The 21,124-nt window shown below is 40.4% G+C and overlaps 1 protein-coding gene across 3 annotated transcripts in view; it reads right to left on the bottom strand.

Moving 5' to 3' along the window:
* Positions 1 to 21,124, bottom strand: part of LOC117824699 (kelch-like protein 29) — a 90,756-nt gene that overhangs the window by 10,847 nt on the left and 58,785 nt on the right. For 2 of the 3 annotated variants that reach the window (XM_034700263.1, XM_034700264.1), the window contains 3 exons: positions 18,851 to 19,049; positions 8,674 to 8,856; positions 7,742 to 7,922 (listed from right to left, as the gene is read on the bottom strand). In XM_034700263.1, the coding sequence (XP_034556154.1) occupies positions 7,742 to 7,922; positions 8,674 to 8,856; positions 18,851 to 19,049 (563 nt within the window). Of the gene's footprint in view, positions 1 to 1,000; positions 1,227 to 7,741; positions 7,923 to 8,673; positions 8,857 to 18,850; positions 19,050 to 21,124 lie in introns of those variants that run through there. The other variant, XM_034700265.1, reaches the window with a different exon arrangement.

Below are 21,124 nucleotides of genomic sequence, written 5' to 3'. Positions count from 1 at the left end.
GTTCAGGATAAGAGTTTGTAGAAAACTCCACCTACTGTGAACTGAGGGACAGATACCGACAGGACACTATGTTGACCCCCATGATTTTACATGTGAAAAATGTCAATGAAAGTTATTAATTGTTCTTTCCTGACATTATCTTTAAACGTAGACTAATTAGGCTAACATCAGAAATGCTAGGTTTAAAGGCAATGGAAGTCAGTCTGGGGAAAGCAAACATTGTTTTCATCATCTGCAGAGAGAAGCAGATGCTTTAGAGCTGCAAGTCATGTCCTCAAGTTACAAATCCACATTAATCCCTGTAACACCCCAGCTCTCTGCCCCACTCACATGAAACTGATCTCTGTGTATATATCATATTCTCTATTCTCTGCAACATGAGCTGAAAGTGCACACCTTAAGATGGATAGCTGGATCTGTGAACAGATTTACATTGTTTGCAATGAAAGGGTAAATTAACTAAATAGTCAGCTCCAAGCATCATTTGGCCTCAGTAGACAGCATCATTTGTTATTTCATTTTATTTAATGAAGTTTCTTTTTTTCTGTATTTATGTGTGAGTGCATTAATCCCTCAATGTACCTGTGTCCTGTCAAAAGTAATGAGCTGAGAGGTTGTGTTTTGGCTTGAGGGAAACAAGGCTTCCATGTGATCAGCTTCAGCCTGAAGGCATTACAAACAATTTACACATAATTACAGGCATTATTTCTTTATATCAACACTTTTCATGTTTGCCAAGAATGTTCATTAGCAGCTATGTGAATTAAATCCCAACAGCATTTCTTAAGATGCTCTATACAGTCTTTGGAAGAAAAAGAACAAATTCAGCTGATGACTGTCTGCTTAATTTTATTCAAAGTAAACTTAACTCCACACTTCTAAAAATGCATATGATCTGCTTTGACAAAACAAGCTGCTTATAGTGATGCTCATGTGAAATCATTTAACATTGACATCCCAAAGGGGAAAAGAGGAGGAAATGAAAACCACTAGTCAGGAGTGATGTCAAAATGTATCAATTCATTTGAATGTCCATCAAGTCAGGCGTGAGATGGAGATGGGAAAATCCCTGTTGGATGGGAGGAGTCGGAAGAGGAGTGACAGTCTATCTGAATCAGCTGCCATCGGTTTGTCAGAGCACATCACAGAAACTGGGAGGCCTATACCACACCTCCACTATCACCATGCTGTCTGCTGGGCTTGAACACTCACGCAAACACACATCTCTAAACAAACAACAACACAGTTGCACATTTTTGGTTACATGAGAACAGGACCAAGATACAAAAACATTTTTCAAACTGTATACATAAATCATTTAAAATCAATAACATCATATTTTAATCTAGTTTTTTTTTTTTTTTTGCCAACGTGTCTATATCTTAAGCTAGTAGCTGGATAATAAGCAAGTTAATGTATGGTTCTTGTTTCACCCTGTCAGGATTCTATTTCCCATAACAACCCACTAACCATACATTATCCCTTTGATATTATGAGGAAGCTTGCCACGTTAGCAGCTCTGTGATGGTGTACCACAGAAGCACTTTGAGCTGAATGCTAATGTCAGAACGTTAGCAGGCTCAGAATGACAATATCAACATGCTTGTGCAAAGCAGATATAGTTTATAACACATTCACAATCTGAGATTAGCATGTTAACATGTATGCAACATTTGCTAATTAGCTCTAACAAAACATTCAGATGTGACCAGCGGACAGACACTTCCATCCTTAAGGCTATGCTGCTAGCATGTCTGAAAATCCTTTGAAAACGATTAATGTGGGAACAACTTGAGGATTTATTTCTACAGAAAATCTTAGCAGAAACATACATGCCTGAAGTATGCAGAGAGGGTCTTGAGTAAGAGGTTTCTTAATAGGACCCTTTAGGAGAAAATTTCCATGTTTGCTTTTTTTAAATAATATACATGCTAACTGTTACATACATGCTAGATCTCGGCTGACACTCATAGGACAAAACTATTTATACAACAAACACTCCAACCTCCAGTCTTAATTTCTCCCTGTAGCCGGCCTCTGGATATGCAATTGTTTAATTGTTCTTTCTTAAGTCTGCATCTTCACTGTTAAGGGTTTAGTAATTTTGATGGAGTGAGATGAAAGTTGAAAAAGAGGAAAGAGAAAAGCATGGAGGGAGAAAAAAGGTGAGAAAAATGATTTGCCTGTGAGTAAAGGCCGGAAATAGTTTGAAGTTCCAGCTCATGATTTATCAATGAAAGAGAAGCACGTAGAGCTCAAACTGCTCATTTCCTGCAGCCTTCTCTTTGCCTTTCACTAACACCATCATCAGGCACAGCTGCTGCTGCTCGCCAATGCTTCTCTTGCACTGTCATGCAGGACACACACACACACACACACACACACACACACACACACACACACACACACACACACACACACACACACACACACACACACACACACACACACACACACACACACACACACACACACACACTCACTCACTCACTCACTCACTCACTCACTCACTCACTCACTCACTCACTCACTCACTCTTAGCATCATCTACCTCCATATCTGAGAGACCTCAGTGACCCATTATGAGACAATGAGGATGATACACAGTCTTTGCCTCACAGGTCTCAAATACACCCATCATCTGCTGCCCACCTAATCAGTGCTGTGAGGGGACATGGGGAGCGATGGAACAGAAGGTGCAGGAGAGGAGAGATGGTTAAAAGAGGAAAGCAGGGAATAGAAGAGGTATGGAGAACCATGAGAGAGATGTGATTATGTGCTTGATATGGACCCACTCTGTTTCTGCCCTGCAGAGATCTTAGCATCATTGAATGAGAGAGACTCATCCACTGGTCTAGAGATGACTATGTATTTACACAGCACACAAACAATAAGAAAAGGCTTTTCATTGTTGACACACTGTAAAATCACATGCCTTGTTTAAAATGTTAGATGTGTTTCAACATTTAAGATCTGTATATGCACAAAAGACAAGGAGTGAAAATGACTGCCTGTTCAGAGGTGAGAGTTTGGGTGAGAATGTACAGTCGAAGTTGGTGGTGGCTGGTTTTGGTTTGGAGGCTTAACTGGTGTCTTCACAGCGCTGCTGCGCTGTGAAGTTGGTTAATCAAGAGGAGCATGGATCAACTCTGTAGGGAGGAAGTGTCTCAGCTGGGGGAATCTGGAAGCCTGTTGTCCCTATCCACAGTGCCATGATACAGAAGCTTCAGAGGCCGGCTGATCCCACCAAACTCTTTAACCCCCCCCCTCCTTTAAGCTAACTTCCGGCTCCATTCCGGCAATATGAAAGACTTGCACAACAGTTCTTTATTGCTTCAGAGAGGGGAGCTGGAGGCTTGGGGTTGCAGTGTGACTGATTGTGAAAATCTCACAGGTTTAACTTGGGGCTGCTGCAGCCACAAAGGCTTAATGCTGCTAAAATCTCCTCTGTTCTTGCCTGGCTCTGATTTTGACTATTTTGCTGCGGGGTCCAAAAAAACCTGAGGCTTGGAATCTTTTTTAGTAATGGGAGTCTTTTTTCTCTTTTTTTCCACCACTAACCTAAGATGCTGGCACAGCAGGGGGCTGACGTGCTCCCATCATCATGCCTGTGTGCCATTTCCATTGGAGGCATGACATCACAGTGGGGTTAATATGGTACCTTGACCTGGCAGACCATGGCTGGTATAACACTGCTTGATGGGAAAAGTTAAACTCTAGATATAGATGGGGGGAAGTTTTGTTCAGAGAATAAAGGCGCTTCATCTGATCAAGGCTGACAACAGTACAGTATCGCTTTAAGACCTTCACAAAGATGGAAAAAGCTCAAATCAGCACTCCTCTGCAAATACAGACACCTGCTAAACAGCAAATAGTGTTGCTAATGAACCTGAAAACAACACATGAAGGACAAAGCTCCCTTTATAGCCTATAACAGCTTTTTACCATCACAAAAATGTATGTAGTGCAATCTTAAAGGACATTTTAGTTTTAAAACCATAAAAAGCAAGAGGACAAATGCTCCTCTCTCCTTTCAGACTTGTTAGCCAACAGCTCAACATCCCCGATGAGAAAAGCTACTTGATATACTCAATATCTCATGAAGACTATTGGCAACATGACATTAACTTGCAATAGAGCTTACAAGAGGTATTCACTTAATTAAAGTGCTCAATAAATACAACAAAACCATCTGTGATTGACACATCATTAGACCCCATAAATTATTCAATATCAGCAATCATATCAGCTTGCCAAATGATCGACATGTAGAGGAGCGAGCAGGCCGAGGATACCTGTTTACAAGTTGAAAGCCGAGACAGGAATGAGACCGCTCACTCCTCTGTGAGCTGATCTGGACACCCTGCCTCAAAGAAAGGCTAGATCCAACTAACTTTAAGGTTGTCCCTGACTGAAGACATAATTGAAAATGTGGGGAATTTCATAGTCAGGAGTTCGGAATTCTCAGTGGGATAGATGGATGGAGGAAGGACAGCAAATTAGGAGTCAGAGTCCTAGAAGGTGAAGGGCCAAGCTTAAGATTGTTGATGATGCAGGTATACAAATAAACAAAACTGTGCAGACAGAAACATACAGGTGCACATACACTGAAGCATCAAGAGGTACAGGACACACAGAAATACGAAGGCTGAAAAACACCATCCATGTGCGTAAACAATGTCTACAGAAATCATTCTATAAGAAAAACAAAAGAAACTCTGACTCTTGCAGTGTTTCATTCCAATCCCCAGCGTTTAGATACAATCGCCGGCAGCCACCTACATTTTAAACAAAGCAGCCATTCACACACTGACTAATGATTTCTGAATATTATTCGCTCTCTGTATTACAAACTGCTCTAGAGACCTGTGCAGCTCTTCCTCTTTTTGTGGTGGTAACAAAAAAATGTTTGAGTAGCAGCTTCCTGATCTCCTCCGGTCAAGGTTTAGTCCAGCTGTGGACTGGCTGCCTCCCTGCTGGAGTCTCAACTATCTTTAGAGTTTTGGCCCAGCAGTACTGAGCTGCAACAGAGCCAACTGAGTCTCACAGCAGAGACACTCCTGCCAAACCTGGTGGTTAGCTACAAAATAAAGGATCAGCTGCTAATGGGGCTCATTTATCAAAGCTCAGGAGAAATGCCTCCAGAAAAGAAGTGAAAGTGATACAGATGATCTAAAACAGCGATGGGATTTATGTAATGAAACCAAGAATGACTCACAAAAACTTTATTGTCTTTTGTAGTAAAAAAGAATATCAAGTTTCAAGGTCAAAAAAGCACTGTAAATAATTTATCTTGAGCTGTGTGTAGGAGTACTAGCAGGTTATAAAGGTTATTTATAAGTCTCTATAGAGTTACATACAGCAGCTGTGAAAAGTCAAAGTGTTTCAAATAAAACACATTTCATAACTCAGGAAGAGTAAACATCAGTTTGACATTGTCTTGGAGGAAAATATCTCTTAAAGTTACAGGATTTTTAGACAAAAAACATAAAAACTGTCTTTTTTTCATCCCCGATCTTGCTATTAAAAATATGAGGTATTGGACAGAAGACAATCTGCTGTATATCTGTCAAGTAAAAGTATGTTTTAGCTTCAACATCAGATACTATTTCTCCAGGCATACTTTGAAATTTTGCATTAACCCTTAATGATTAGCATAAGTTTGATGATACGTTGGAGGTAGATAGCTGTGTCTCAATACAACCTTTATTGTAAATGACACACCACATCAGTTTTGCTTTAAAGACTCATCAAAGAGAAAGTACTCTTTCTGGTGGCATTTGATCTGACATCCCCTCTTATTTTAAGTGGGAACAAGAACAAATAATAATATTTCAACAGTGAATTTAACTGTCTCAACCTGAGCTTTAAGATTAGATATTTGGCAGAGAGCATTCCAAATAAAAATACAAAGTTTTATCTGCAGGGAGATGGTTACCTCGAACAACACCTCTGTTCTGTGCCAGTAAAAGATCTCACACATTTAATGAAGTGAGATATTCTTCACTACATAACGGTGTATGCAGCTCACACTGCACTGTTTTCCTGTGATTGACCTACAATTCATGAACACGTATTTATTAAAGGCTTCAACAGCAAGTGATCACATTAAGTCTGAAGAAGAAGGTAGAATATTTAAACGATACACTTTTAAATGGAACTTTGAGATGATAATGGATTTGCAATTGGACTTCTATCAAGAAAAACAAAAGGCAAAAATCTTAAAAGAATTCCTTAGCATGATGAAAATATCAAGCATAACCGCCAAGCTGTGCCCTCTCGATAAGCACGCCACCTTCAATCTGTTTGTGGGTTTAATTTCAGTCATCCTGAAACTTTACAACATCTGACTCAAATCTGACTCTTGCCCCACATAGATGTTTGAGAAAAAGACAAAATAAAAGTCTGGGTTGCTTAGCAACAAACCCTTTGACTTTTCTCACATTTTGCAAACAGATTGAGAGACTAGTCTGCTTTTGTATGATTTGCTTTCTTTTAGGAGTTCATCCTTTTTGCTCTGTGTAGAGTTATTTCTCCTTTGAAACTCCAGGGCAGTCACACCACACAGAGGAGGCTCTTTCAGTTCTTTGGTGAGACAGAGTGGGTTTTAAGTTTTACAGCGCTGATAATTGAGTCCTGTTGCTGTGGGCTTTGGAGAAACTAAATGATCATACAAAAGTGCACACAAGGGCGCACACAGAAAACACATACAAACACATTACATGCTGATTTCTTCGGAGCCCTGAATGCCCTCAATGCATCTTTGGCTCTCAAATTAAGCAGCTCAGAGACGGAGGAATCAAATGCGTATCCATTATGGGGCAAATATTACATCTCCACCGTCATAACGGCACTGTGTGGAAGCATTTTGGGAAAATATCAAATTAGCCTGTTTCATTTGTGGGACTGTTGTGAAAAGCTTCAGAGATCAATTGAGCAGCTAGGTAATGAGCGGCCTGCTCTAATATACCCATTAATGTTCTTTTGATTGCTTTGGTTCATCTCGCTCTGCTGTGCAGGAGAAGGAAGCTTCTCTGCTGAAACTCACGCCTCAGCCCAGGTTAGAAGAGAAATAAGAAAGAGAAGCTGAGCCAAAAAACTCAAGGGGTATGAATCAGACTGTTAAATCAGAAAAAGTCCTACCCCAGTTTATGCTTCTTGAAGTTCAATAAGTTCCACAAGGAAACAGTCCATGTCTGGTCGTGTGTCTGAAGAGTTATAACAAAACACAAACAAATACACACAAATCTAACACAAGGACAGACTGAATAGTCGACAAAGGATAGCCTTCAGTTTGTTGATGTGTTGATGCTGAAGTGGATGGAATCTGAAACAGGCGCAGCTCTGCTCTTTGAAAGAAAGTGCTCTCAAAACCAACTAAGAGGTGCTCTGTCTGCACAACAACGCTCACAGCTGTGAGCATTAAATACACTCCTGCTCAGATACATTCCTCTTCACCTTCTGCTCTCACAAAAAATAAGAAACTGATCCGAACACCTTTGTAAGATGCTGCATTGCACCACTATGTGACACACCACCTGTTACATTTTTCAGTGCAGTGTGAATACTTACTTGCTCCAACCAGATCGCTCGGCATGGACTAACTTTCTGCAGAAGCACACACTGACATGGCTGTCACATATAGTTAGAGTTGTGCATCTTGCTGCATTCACCAGCTGGGAGCTGCTGGAGGTGTGTGTTGTTTGGAGACAGGCTGCTGAAAATGTTGTGTGACTCTCACCTCTCCACATGGTCCAGGTTCCCTGATACTTCCAGTCCTCCGATGGTGTACAGTTTTCCGTCGTACACAAGGCTGTTGTGTTTGCAGCGAGCCACTGTCATCCGGGACACCAGACTCCAGTTATCAAGCAGAGACATGTAGCACCAAACGTCAGCCACCATCACACCGGCATCTGTGCCACCTGGAATACAGAACAAGGGATATAAAAAGTCGGTATGCTTCATGACTGCAAGGGTCACGAGAGACTTGGACAACTTTTAATTAACAGAAAGTTGTTTGCTGCCATGTTGACAGGTCAATAGGGCAACCATCTACGCTGTGTTTGTGTCAGCTCTCAGTTAGCTGTGTAGTTTGACATGTAACACCAGCAGTGACTCAGTGACCCTGCTCTCTCAGTCTGAGGAAGGTTACAGAGTCTGTTGATTGGCTGGCTTGAACACCTCTGATTTCTCCTCTGGCTGTCTGACTCCCAGTGGACACATGCAGACCTGTTCCAACGCCCAAACACAAATTTACATTTATATGAAAGAGAGAGAGGAGAGGTACATGCAGGACAAATCCTGCTGCATTTCCTTAGTGCGATGTCAAGGTCTGAGCACCGAGCAGGATTTTGGCACAAATGGACCATGGAGGGAGAAATTCAGTCGATCTCTGGAGAAACAACTTAAAGGTGTCTCATAGAGTCACAGAGTGCACAGTGTAGTGCAGTGCACAGTTATTCTTTAAATAACTCTTTAAAAGAAGGACATCAAAGTTATCTTCAGTGTCTACACATTTTTAGAGTAAGAGATGAGAAACCTCTGAAAATGTCAATCCGTTAAAAACTGTTTCAGTGCAGTTTGATAAATCGACACTTTCACTGTACTCCTGCTCTGTGTCACTAAATGCTGTGACAGGAAAGCTACAATTGTCCTGCAATACATTCAGCTCACCTGACAGGTAGATGTTGTCTCCAGCTGAGATGACACTGAAGAAGTCTCGGTCGTAGAAGGGCAGGCTGGCCAGCGGGTACCACTTACTGTTCTGGGGGTTGAAACAGGTGACTGCTGTCAGGGAGCGCTGGTTCATCCCGATCGATTGACGCCCTCCCACCAGAACTATCACCTCTGCTACACCTACACGACAAAGGAGGAGGGTGATTTGGGTGGACAAAAGAAAGAGAAGGGGAAATGGAGCCATTAGAGAATATTTCCACAAGTGTAGAAGAGTCAAGATTGAATCAAAGCTTCTCTCAGACACCAGACTGCTGCAGTAACAGATTTATTGTTTTGAAGCACATTGCTTTGACATTTAAGTTTTTCCTTGCTTTCAAGAGAAAGCTTAACATTTGTATTCATTGCATAATGGCAGCCTTAAAGATAATCTTCTGAACCTTTTCAATTTTCAGACAAGAACCTTGAAAGGCTGTATGAGCACTTGCATGAGCAGCCACAGGTTATAAGTCTGCTGTTTTGAATTCAGAGCGCCCTTGGTTTTCTCTGAGTCAATAAGCTTGTCTGGAAATGCAAAACAAAATGTAAAATAGAAAAGTTTCCTCTTTGTTGGAGGAACTTTTCAGTTAAACAACAAAGTGAAACTCGGAGACTGATGGTGCTGCCTTTAAGGTGGATGTCCCCAAGCTTTCTTCTTCTCTCATCCCTACACACATTGACTTGTCCCCACACTCTCTGTGAAACATACAGTTTTGATATTAGAGAAAATCATTAAGTGAGGATCTGTTTGTGTTTATGAAGACCTATTTAACACTTAATCTTCACCTGATTTGCACTTTAACACTCTCACTCAAAACCACCCAGAGAACTGCTGGATCAAGACACCAGTGATCTACAACACAAAAAGGTTGTCAGACTGCCACATGTGTGTCTCAGGTCCTCTCAGTCTTCAGCAGCAGGTTGCAGAGAGCAGACAAGATGATGAGCAGCCGGACAGAAATGAGCTGTGTGTTTCTGAAGGCGGGTAGAGGGAGGAGTGAGGGAGGAGGAGGAAGATGGGAAGCAACAGGGACATAAGAGGGGAAGAATGAGGGGAAACAAACGGGGAACACCAAACACAGGTTAGTTTTTCTAGTTCAATACTTCTCCACTCAGACTCCCCTGCACATCTATAGGTGGCTGTATTTTTCTTGGGGTTCTGTTGAAAGGAGAAAAAAAAGGTCTCCCCTTACATCTTTACTCAAGCTTCTGTTTTTCTCTCAAAGCTGGTTAAACTATGAGATTTTCAAGGAAAAAAGGTAAAAAGGAGAAAAATACAAAAACTGCATTTTCCTTTAGAGACTGAGCAAACACAGAGCAGTAAGCACCACCTCACACATCATGGACATAGAGTTCAGACTTAGATAACAGCTTAAAGTTATTCAGCTCTTTTTCTTTAATGACATTTTTGAGTATGCTTTACTCTCTTAGTTAAGAATCTGTTTGAATTTTGGAGGGATACTAAAAAGGGATTAAGATTAATCTATTCCCATCCAATGCTCATTGTCACAACTCCATGGCATCATGTCTGGTCCCTCAAGACCTCTAACAGACCACACAGCTACTAAATGTGACTGATGTTTTATAGGACAGTCAAAGATAGAGCAGCTTTTCTTTGAAAGACAAGAAGAAACAAGCTCTTCATCTTCTCTCCTTTAAGTCTCAAACCAAACTTTCACACGCACATTGATTATATTTACTTTGTTCTTCTCTTGCTCTTCTGTATGATTCGTTTTCAGCTGTTATTGCGTGTGTTTGTACTTCATTTCTCTTTGTAACTTGTGTTTTTTAAAACTTTACCGGATTTTAAAAGTTTTAATGTTTTCTTTGCCTTTCAACGCTTTCCTCTTTTTTCATCTCCTTTTCTTTCAGCTCATTAAATGTGCCAGTTTGTGATACTGAGCGCCTCATTAAACTCAGAAAAGTTTCTCTATTGGTGTCTGAGCCAATTTAGGATTTTCCTTTTTCTCTTTGCAAATCAATGAATGTTCTGCCAATATTTTGTCACATAATCTTTATAAGATCAAATTATTCTAAAGGATATATTCAATAATTCAATTAAAGTACTGTGACTTTCATTTTTACAATGTAAACATGCAACATTATAAATACTGTGATTTCCCTCTCGTTTTTCTACATATTTCATCTCTCACCAAGTCAACGTCAAGCTCCCAGTGTTTAATTAGACAACTTAACTTATTCATTATCCTGCATATACATGGGGAATTCTGTCTCAGTGCTCGTGCATGGAGACATTATGCTCTCAAGGTTCCTTAGTGACAACATCTTTATTATCACTTTGTGCAAATGTGCAGGTTGTTCACAGCACTTTCTGCTAGTCCACATCTTGAAGTTGAGGATCTGACCCATGAAGCCCTGAAAACATTCACAAAATAACCACACCCAATATTGGCCTGTGAGAATACAACAACACAGGAGAGCAGAGTTAGTCAGAGGTTTGATGAGAGTGGGACAGAAGGATAAAGGGATGGAGGATGGGAGGATGAAAGGATGGAGGCAAGTGTTTGTGGATGAAATGATAACTAGGTCTTGAGAGCTTTTGTCTTCTTAGTTGCTTTTTAGTTGCTCTCCTCAATTTGGTCAGAAAATGTTCCTCTCTCTTGACTTACTGATTTACTCCCTCTCACTGACTTTTAGTTAAGATTTTAACCGGTTTCTATTTAGGGAAAAATACAATGACTACAAGTTAAGAGCAGCAGCCTGCCTAAAACACTTATAACCTAATATATAAATTCTTAGTAGGATGTTTCCTCTTGCCAGCACCGTCTTCATTTCACAGATTTGCAGCTTTACAAACAGAATATACTGTTCTCAAAGCTTTCACTGGTAAAATGTAACTGCAACTTGATTGAAATACTGTATTCATGTCTCATTCAATCCCTACATACAGGCTTAATAAGAACAATAAAATGAAAAAAAGTGAAATAAAATAAACAGAGAAAAAGATGACTGACAGTCTCTTCAAAGGAAAACAAGCTAAGTTGAGACAACGCAGGTGAGCAGTTTAATTTGGCAGAATCAGTTGAAACTGAGACTATCATGGAAACATGTGGACAGAGCTCAGGATATTAAATCTCTGAGGGAGTTTTCAAATATCACAGACTGCGAGTTGTGACAAAAAATCCCCAAAAAGATGTTTCCTCAGGGACAGAAAGGTTTGTGTAAGAGCTGAATCCCAAATTGAAGTTGATGTTGAGTTGACTCTACTACTAAATTAAATATTTCTCTTACAGGACCAAAACACACATGCTTTACCTCCATGCTGGAGCATATGCAAACACGCTCCCAAAAACACACTCAGGCACAAAGTCATTGCAGAAGAGAGGATGATGAAGAAGAGATAAATATAAAACTGGAAGATGCTGTCGTCTCCTAGTCCCTACTGACACACTCTCTCTTATCTCACTGTGATGTGCGTCTCCTCGCTCTCTGCCCCCTGCTGTGACACTACTTTCCTAAATCTCTTTCCTCTGTCATCCTACTACGAACTCTTTCTCTCCTTCTCTCTACAAGTTTAAATCGAGATATCTTTGCGATTCTTCCATTTTCCATTTACCCTCCTCTTCATCTTCTTTCGCAGCATCCTTCTCTTTCACCTCGTGCACTTTTTACCTGTCTCTGTCAGTCTGTTGTGACCTTTATGTAACCAGCTGTACTTTGTGGCAGGTATGAGCAAAGGTCATTGTTGGGTGGAGTTGGGTGAAGTGGCAGAGACACACTGACACCTGGTTGTTACTCTGCATGGTTGAATATAAGAGTTTAAGAGTCTTTCTCCACAGCATTTTAACACGTCCTACAAGCATTAGATGTCCTTTTAGTTTAATGTTTTACACTTCAACAAACACCAGTTACAAAATTAATTTTTCATCACAAACAGCAGAATAAAATAAATCCAAAATCAAGATATAATTATATAATTTAACTTTCGGATTATATAATTTAGTAACTGTTCTGTTGCTTTTGAACACATTTTGGATTTTGTTCAATGCAGTTGAATAAACATTGCTCTTTCCTTTAAAGACATGTTTCATAATGTTCCACACATCAACTATCTGCATGAGGCAGAAGTAAAAAATATTTTTAGCATCTGAATATTTAGTTGTATCTCCTTTAGCACATTTTTGCTTTCAATTTGACTCAGTGAGGAAGAGTCTACATTTATTGGCTATGCATCTCCTTTTTTATCACTTTATCACCAAACACCAATAACCATAGGATCTGTAACTGTGGACAGAAGTGCTGAAACTTTTTCTCACTGTGTGTCAGAGTGACACTGTGACTACAGCAGTCTGTATCACGGGGTTCAGAGTCATTCATATCTCACTGCTGATCCATAACCATTTCCTCTTATCTGAGCCTCTACTCTCTAATCTTTCTTTTTTTGCCCTTTGATTTCTCTCCCAGGGTGTTTGTTTTCAGTGGCTGAGGGGATCAGGGGGCAAAATGCTCCCAAGTATAGGACTCCAGGGGGGTGGAAAATGTGCCTGTTACAGTGGGGCAAAAAAGTATTTAGTCAGCCACTGATTTTGCAAGTTCTCCCACTTAGAAAGATGAGAGAGGTCTGTAATTTTCATCAGAGGTACACTTCAACTATGAGAGACAAAATGAGAAAAAAAATCCAGGAAATGACATTGTAGGATTTTTAAAGAATTTATTTGTAAATTATGGTGGAAAATAAGTATCTGGTCAATAACAAAAGTTCAACTCAATACTTTGTAACATAACCTTTGTTGGCAATGACAGAGGTCAAACGTTTCCTGTAAGTCTTCACCAGGTTTGCACACACTGTAGCTGGTATTTTGGCCCATTCCTCCATGCAGATCTCCTCTAGAGCAGTGATGTTTTGGGGCTGTCGCTGGGCAACACGGACTTTCAACTCCCTCCACAAATTTTCTATGGGGTTGAGGTCTGGAGACTGGCTAGGCCACTCCAGGACCTTGAAATGCTTTTTACGGAGCAACTCCTTCCTTGTCTGAGCGGTGTGTTTGGGATCATTGTCATGCTGGAAGACCCAGCCACGTTCCATCTTCAATGCTCTCACTGATGGAAGGAGGTTTTGGCTTAAAATCTCACGATACATGGCCCTGTTCATTCTTCCCTTAACACAGATCAGTCTTCCTGTCCCCTTTGCAGAAAAACAGCCCCAAAGCATGCGGTTTCCACCCCCATGCTTCACAGTAGGTATGGTGTTCTTGGGATGCAACTCAGCATTCTTCTTCCTCCAAACACGACGAGTTAAGTTTTTACCAAAAAGTTCTATTTTGGTTTCATCTGACCACATGATATTCTCCCAACCCTCTTCTGGATCATCTATATGCTCTCTGGCAAACTTCAGACGGGCCTGTACATGTACTGGCTTAAGCAGGGGGACACGCCTGGCGCTGCAGGATTTGAGTCCCTCTCGGCGCAGTGTGTTACTGATGGTAGTCTTTGTTACTTTGGTCCCAGCTCTCTGCAGGTCATCCATCAGGTCCCTCCGTGTAGTTGTGGGATTTTTGCTCACCGTTCTCATGATCATTTTGACCCCATGGGATGAGATCTTGCGTGGGGCCCCAGATCGAGGGAGATTATCAATGGTCTTGTATGTCTTCCATTTTCTTACAATTGCTCCCACAGTTGATTTATTCACATCAACCTGCTTGCCTATTGTAGATTCACTCTTCCCAGCCTGGTGCAGGTCCACATTTTCTTCCTGGTGTCCTTCGACAGCTCTTTGGTCTTGGCCATGGTTGAGTTTGGAGTCTGACTGAGGCTGTGGACAGGTGTCTTTTATATGGATAAGGAGTTCAAACAGGTGCCATTAATACAGGTAACGAGTGGAGGACAGAAGAGCTTCTTAAAGAAGAAGTTACAGGTCTGTGAGAGCCAGAAATCTTGCTTGTTTGTGGGTGACCAAATACTTATTTTCCACCATAATTTACAAATACATTCTTTAAAAATCCTACAATGTGATTTCCTGGATTTTTTTTCTCATTTTTTCTCTCATAGTTGAAGTGTACCTCTGATGAAAATTACAGACCTCTCTCATCTTTCTAAGTAGAAGAACTTGCAAAATCAGTGGCTGACTAAATACTTTTTTGCCCCACTGTATGCGTTGTTGTTGTTTGTCTGTTGGGCATGTGTGTTGGGCAAAAACCTGCACCCATTTAATGGCTGAAAGTGGAGCTATTTTGTGGCCTCAGGTGTCAAATTCAAAAGGTAAGATTATTCTAGCTGCTGGCTTAGATTGTGTGATATCAATATTTGTCAAGATTTCAGGATATCATTGTCTAAGATTTCTGATTCCACAAAGCCAGAGAATATATTATGTTCTCACTTTTGGAAAGCCGCATCAAAAACTCTACAGCTCTGTCTTTCTAGAAACAGTGTCCCAGATACTTAGGATGATCCACAGATGTTGCCATGAAAGTTTTTGGCAAAACTTTTTTTCTACCAAATAATTAGACCCTGTGGAATTTCTGCAGAATTTAGCAGAATAGCTGGGACTGTGTCACTGGAGATTATAAAATATATCATTTAGAAATAGTTTTGAATGTTTCAATACAGGGAGTAGTTCAATTGGAAATACATTCCTCAGTCAATATGAACTACATGTAGCCCTAACGAAAGTTCAGACAGGAAGACTATAAAAGCAATCACAGCAGTTGTTTAACTCTCCTCTCCCTCGTTCAATAGCTCACCCGCTTCCAGCTGCATGCTCCAGAGCTGTTATTGGCTAATCAGCGGCGGCTGTCATCCAATAGCTTAGTGGCACGCCCTTATCGTCAGCCTATCAACTTTCTGCTGTCTTTTTAAATGTCTCTCTCTCTCTCTTCAGCTAGTTCCTTCTTGCATTGATAGTGCGCACCCCTGCACCTCCCCATCTCTACCTGGTCTCTGCAAAGCCTTCAATTCCTAGAATTCATCAACCACCACCACCAGTGTCTGGACTCTAGGGTGATTTCTTCTGCTGCCAAATTCACACATCCTACGCTCCCAAAATTATCCCCATAGAGTCCTTACGCCAAAGATTTCTGTCAAGTTTCATTATTCATTAAATTTTAATAAATAACCTTTAATCTACAAACTGTGTCTCTCCTGATTGAAATGGTGTCACAAACAATGCATGATGTTGGTATTGTAAATGATTTATATCATGATGTAGAGTAGACCTACATGCATGAACAGGCCAAAATACTGAATATTGATGAAGTGGAAGCGACTTCCAGCCTTGCAGCAGGTATAGATAGAGAGAAACCAAAGACACTTCTCTGTCTGAATGAGGAAGCCAGTAGGCTGTTAACATACATACATCAGCTATATGACCCTTGCCCACCTGAAAAGTTAACTGGTGCACAAGGAAAATAAGAGTATGCCTAAAAGTAGAACAAACTAAATTAAAAATGAGGCCACAACATTTTTCTGGTCGCACAAATTCACACAAAAACAGAAAATACTCTTTCTAGATTCAGAACTATGTTTTTATATTTGATAAAAACACACAGCCAGTTTGTATGCTGAATTTATTTTGGCTCTGCAATTAGAATCTAATAAAACTAATGGGCAGTGTCGACTCAATAAAAGGCTCCAGAATGTAAAATAGGTGCAAGTAAGAAGAGACGTCTCATTTCCAGTGAGCATGGCGTCTGAGAAATAAACTTAATGGCGTTTATTTCAGAATTTTATGACTCTTTCCTTGTTGTAAATCTGTGGAAAAAGAGTTTGGTCTAATAGTTGCCCAGCATTGCTGTGGAGATGTTTTAACCAGTTGCACTAACTCTGCACTGGAGAACTTTGTGTGAAACAATGTGATGAAATGTAGGAATGTGTAAGAGCCACTTATATAAAAGTTAACACCAAATAAAATCTGGGCTTTAAAGTAAGGAAATACATTAAACTAATGCAGCACAGCAGAACTGTTTCAGAAGGAAAGCATGAAAAAAGAAGACAAAGTATGTGTGGAAACCATCTGGCTGGTTTTATTCAGTCTTAATGGAAATAACTATTTAGAGCTCACAAAGATGTCTGCAGTTTTGTTTAAGTCAGACTAGTTTGCACTTTTCAATTTAATAGACACATTTCAGAGTGTATCCTTCATATTCTATTCAAATTCACAGTGGTTCATTCTTGACTTCATATATGAAAAGACAAAATGCTATAACTGAAAAGAAGATGGTCCATATGTGAAATGCTGCAAGCCTGACATTTCTGCATGTTTCTAACCATCATAATCATAAAACAATCAAAGCCGCTGTATTTAAATATTTTTGTATTAGCAATGGATAAATTAACTATGAGTAGATAATGCCATCAGTCTCTTTTATACTACAAGTGACAAATGATTGCTTCAGGGGACAAAGTAGAGGTGAAGAGAGAAGCAGCAAATTATTCTGTTTTCCAGATGTGTAAATAAACCACAGTTTGCTAAATGTCCACGGTAGCTCAAATCTTCCCAGACTAACTGCACTCAGCTGAAATGCTTCACAGAAGGCAGTTTTCTTTCTTTTTCAATGACAGACTTATCTACTAAGCTCAGGTGGTGCCTCATTTTCTTTTGAATATTCAAAAAACACACACAGTTACACAAAAAGAAACATCAAATGTCTACCCTTAAAGTTATAATTCTGATCCCTCTGGCTCCTGCTCTCCCTCCCCCTCTTTGACCACATCTTGACCTCTCCTCTCTTTCTCCTCTGTGTGTCAAACACAATCCCCAACAAGCTCAAAATCTCCTTTCAGTTTTCTTTTTATCTTTCTTGTTGTCCTTCATAAACACGTACAAGTCCCAATGTCTTCGCTTCAATCCGAGTGACCTGTGACCTTGTTATGCAGAGCTCACCTTGTAGTGCAGCAGAAGGCTGATCAGCATACACATGCCATGGACACAAACTACCACAATGAAACACCCACGCTCAGGCTTCAAAACTCAAACCTATATGTATAGAACTGAACAAAAAGTCAAGATGCATTTTTACATATCCAGCTAATCTAACAAAGCATTATCCCAACACCTTATTACACTTCTCTTGCTGAAAACAAATATAAACACAATTATTAAAGGCATGGCCTAGATATTCAGTCACAAAAATAACGTAGGCTTTAGAGGAGTTTAAAACTGAAACATCAGAGTTTAATGCACTGTGAACATATTCATCCCAGCAGCGTTTATGCATTTATCTGATTCTGTTGTACAGAGCCACAAGCTGCTGTGAATCAATACACACTTCAGCCTGCATAATGAGGCTGTAGGATGTGGAAGATATGCACAAACCAAACACTGAAAATGAACCCTGACAGAATGTGCTTAAAGAAAGTACTGAACACAAAGGGAAACTACTGGACAGGGATGAGTAATGGGATGATGCCGAGTGTGTGTAATGCCACAAAACTATTTTCTCAAAAGAAAAATGACTCCCCGTAAATCCTCAAGCACCTACATTACAGAATATTTATGATGCAAAAATATTAATAGGTTTGTTTACTGGTAAATGGTGAGACCACTTGTTAACAATTATATTTGTCCAAGCATAAAATGACTTTTTCAGAATGGTAAAGGTGTTGTGAGGCTCATAATACCATGCAGACACTATAATTAGTCAGCTCTTTACAGGGAGAGAGTGGAGTCCTGGGCGATCTGAGGGGAAAATCTAACAGCCTGAGGCAATTTGCAGACGCCGTCCAACTGCCATGGCTGATTCTTTGGTTTTCACGACATGAACAAACATGGTTTTTATTGGCTCAGACATCTGCATCAGCTGGATATTAAATTGTTGGCTCGTGCATTAGACAGCAAGGACAGACCAGATCGTGATAGAGTCTGAGTTCAGTATCCTGCAAACTCCAGGAAGCTGTTATGGTTGGACTGTTTCAACTTTTCATCTCCAACAGTCATTTATTTGATAGTGAGAAGATAAAACAGCGTGGCTGTTGGACATATGACCTGTGACAGGCTGATACTTTTAAGTATTTTAGTACTTGTGTAGAAAATATTATGGAGCTCTAAATCACTGCTTTCCAGTTGTGGGCTAAAATCAATATGATTCAGTGGTAAGTCAAGGTCTCCTGGTGCAGACCTGACCTCTCTGTCAGTTTGTTGCAGTTTATAATGAATAACGTGTGTGTGTGAGTGTGTGCGTACCAGCAGATAGCCTCGGCCGAGTCCTGGGCGTCTGCATCTCCTGTCGGGCGTGAGGCAGCATGTGATAGCGTTTGGCCTCGTTGACCAGATCCCGACACGCCTCTGATGATTTGATCAGCTCCTCGTTATCCACCACGTTGAGGAGGTAGGACGGGTGGATGAAGGGAAGACGCACCACCGCTAGCAGCTCTGACAAACTCTGACAAGATAGACATAAAAGAAAAAGAGAGAAAGATTAATTAGAAGTTGAAGGCCACAGTACATAAGTGATGCTCAAACAATCTAACAGAGGCAAAGATAAAAACAACAAAAGCTGACACTAATAAGACAGTGTCAGGCAGCAGACCTGTCAGTGTAATCAAACAAGTTTCATATGAACAACTAGAAACAAAAGATGAACATCACAAGAGGATCACACACACATATGTTCACAAAGAGCAGATGGATTTACACCCAAACTCGCATACAATCTCAAACTTATTCTCTTCGTTTGCTGTAACTTGTTTGTCAAACTATATAATAAAAACAGAGGAAAGCAGCTATCATGTTTAAAAAACCATGAGACCATTAGATCAGTCACTGTCACTGTCAGGCACATTCAAGAAAAGATTATTTATAAACGCTGGATCAAAAGTCAACGTAAAGGCAGGAATTTAAAAAAAGGATCCAGTCATTGTGCAAAAGCTCTAATTGAAAAAGCAATTTGGATCTCACAGATGTTCAGAGATGGTTAAGTTTACATCACAAAGAAAGATAATCAACATAAAGACAAAAGCACATTCATCACACCTGTGTTATTCATCATTTACACTTCTTCACACCTGTTATTCATCATTTACATTTCTTCACACCTGTTATTCATCATTCACACTTCTTCACACCTGTGTTATTCATCATTCACATTCATAATTTGCATATTTATATATATATAATTTGCAGGACCCTCTGTTTCCACGGCAACTCTGCTCAAGGGTTTGCGTTCTGTGTTCGAGTACAGTTTGTATGTACCATTCTTGGTTCCCATGGGAATCTCATTTATGCTGACATTAAAGGCTGTAAACAAGCCTGGCCAGAGCGACAGAGCACTGAGGTGGAGGACTGACCCCGCTGACCCTTCAGCTCAGAGGGGAAGCAACAAAACAGACTCGGAGAAACATTATACGAGGAATAACACACGATAAGCTGACACTGCTGAAGCATCTCTTTCTCCCACCTGAGGCCTTTTTACACCAGCATGTGACCCATCTGTTTGAGACTGATGTCCTGAGACCAGAGAGGAGGGGATATGAGAGCAGAGGAGGAGAGGAGAAGAGAGGATTTACAGAGAAGTGAAAAGACAAGTGAGGACCTAGAAGGAGTAAAGGAGGCTAAAAGGGGAAAAAAACTAAAGGGAAATGAAGTGGAGAAAAGAAGGGGGAGAGGATGCAATGATTCCACCACAGCTGATGACATTTGGTCTATATGAGAGCTTGGTGCTAAACTGAGTCCTGCAGATGGGACTTTCTGGAACCCTCCCCACAACACACACACACACACACACACACACAGTTTAATAAACAAACAGCGCAATACACACAGAAACATTGGGGATTGCTTTCAGCAAGGAGGTAAAGTCAAAGTCGTCGACTTAACATACTGAGCTTTTCTTCAGGGAAAAGTTGCTTACTCAGGAGAAACTTATTCCAATTAAAATGCATCTAAAGTGGGAGATTTGCCCCACTCCTTACTGAGTCATGTCACACTCAAAAATATGAGATTTAAGCTTCAGGCTTACTGCTACAACTGCTGCTACTGCTCTGTTGATTTACTTAAAGTCTATTGTGGTTCATAATATCATAACTTATCGTCAGCGGGTCATCTGAAAAGGTCCACAGCTGACCGTTCTAACCCTGTGAGCTAAATTAAAGCTGTATGTGGGTCAGTTTCAGTGTGTTTCACTAAGTGCCCTTAGTGACACAGAGGGAGTAAATGTGATTAAAATCTGGAAGGGGATGAGGAAGTCTTGCTACTATATGTAACAGCAGGTGAACTTGAATTTCATTTTTGTTTTGCTATTTTCGCCTGGCGTGTTTTTCAAATTCATGCAAAAATTCTGGCATCCTCTGCAGTCTGGATCAAACAGGTTAAAGACTAAACTGAAGAGTTCAAGTAATTACGGACTGGACTTGAGCTTTGTCCACAAATGTTCTCATTAGCAATGTTTCACTCTGAAAGCACACACCAGTTCAAACGCACACCCACACACACGCACCCATTTACAAAACAAGTTTGATT

This window comes from Notolabrus celidotus, chromosome 13 (genome assembly GCF_009762535.1).
Source record: "Notolabrus celidotus isolate fNotCel1 chromosome 13, fNotCel1.pri, whole genome shotgun sequence".
Taxonomy (NCBI): Eukaryota; Metazoa; Chordata; class Actinopteri; order Labriformes; family Labridae; genus Notolabrus; species Notolabrus celidotus.
The sequence above is the reverse complement of the archived record's forward strand: the minus strand, read 5'-3'. Positions and strand labels throughout refer to the sequence as shown.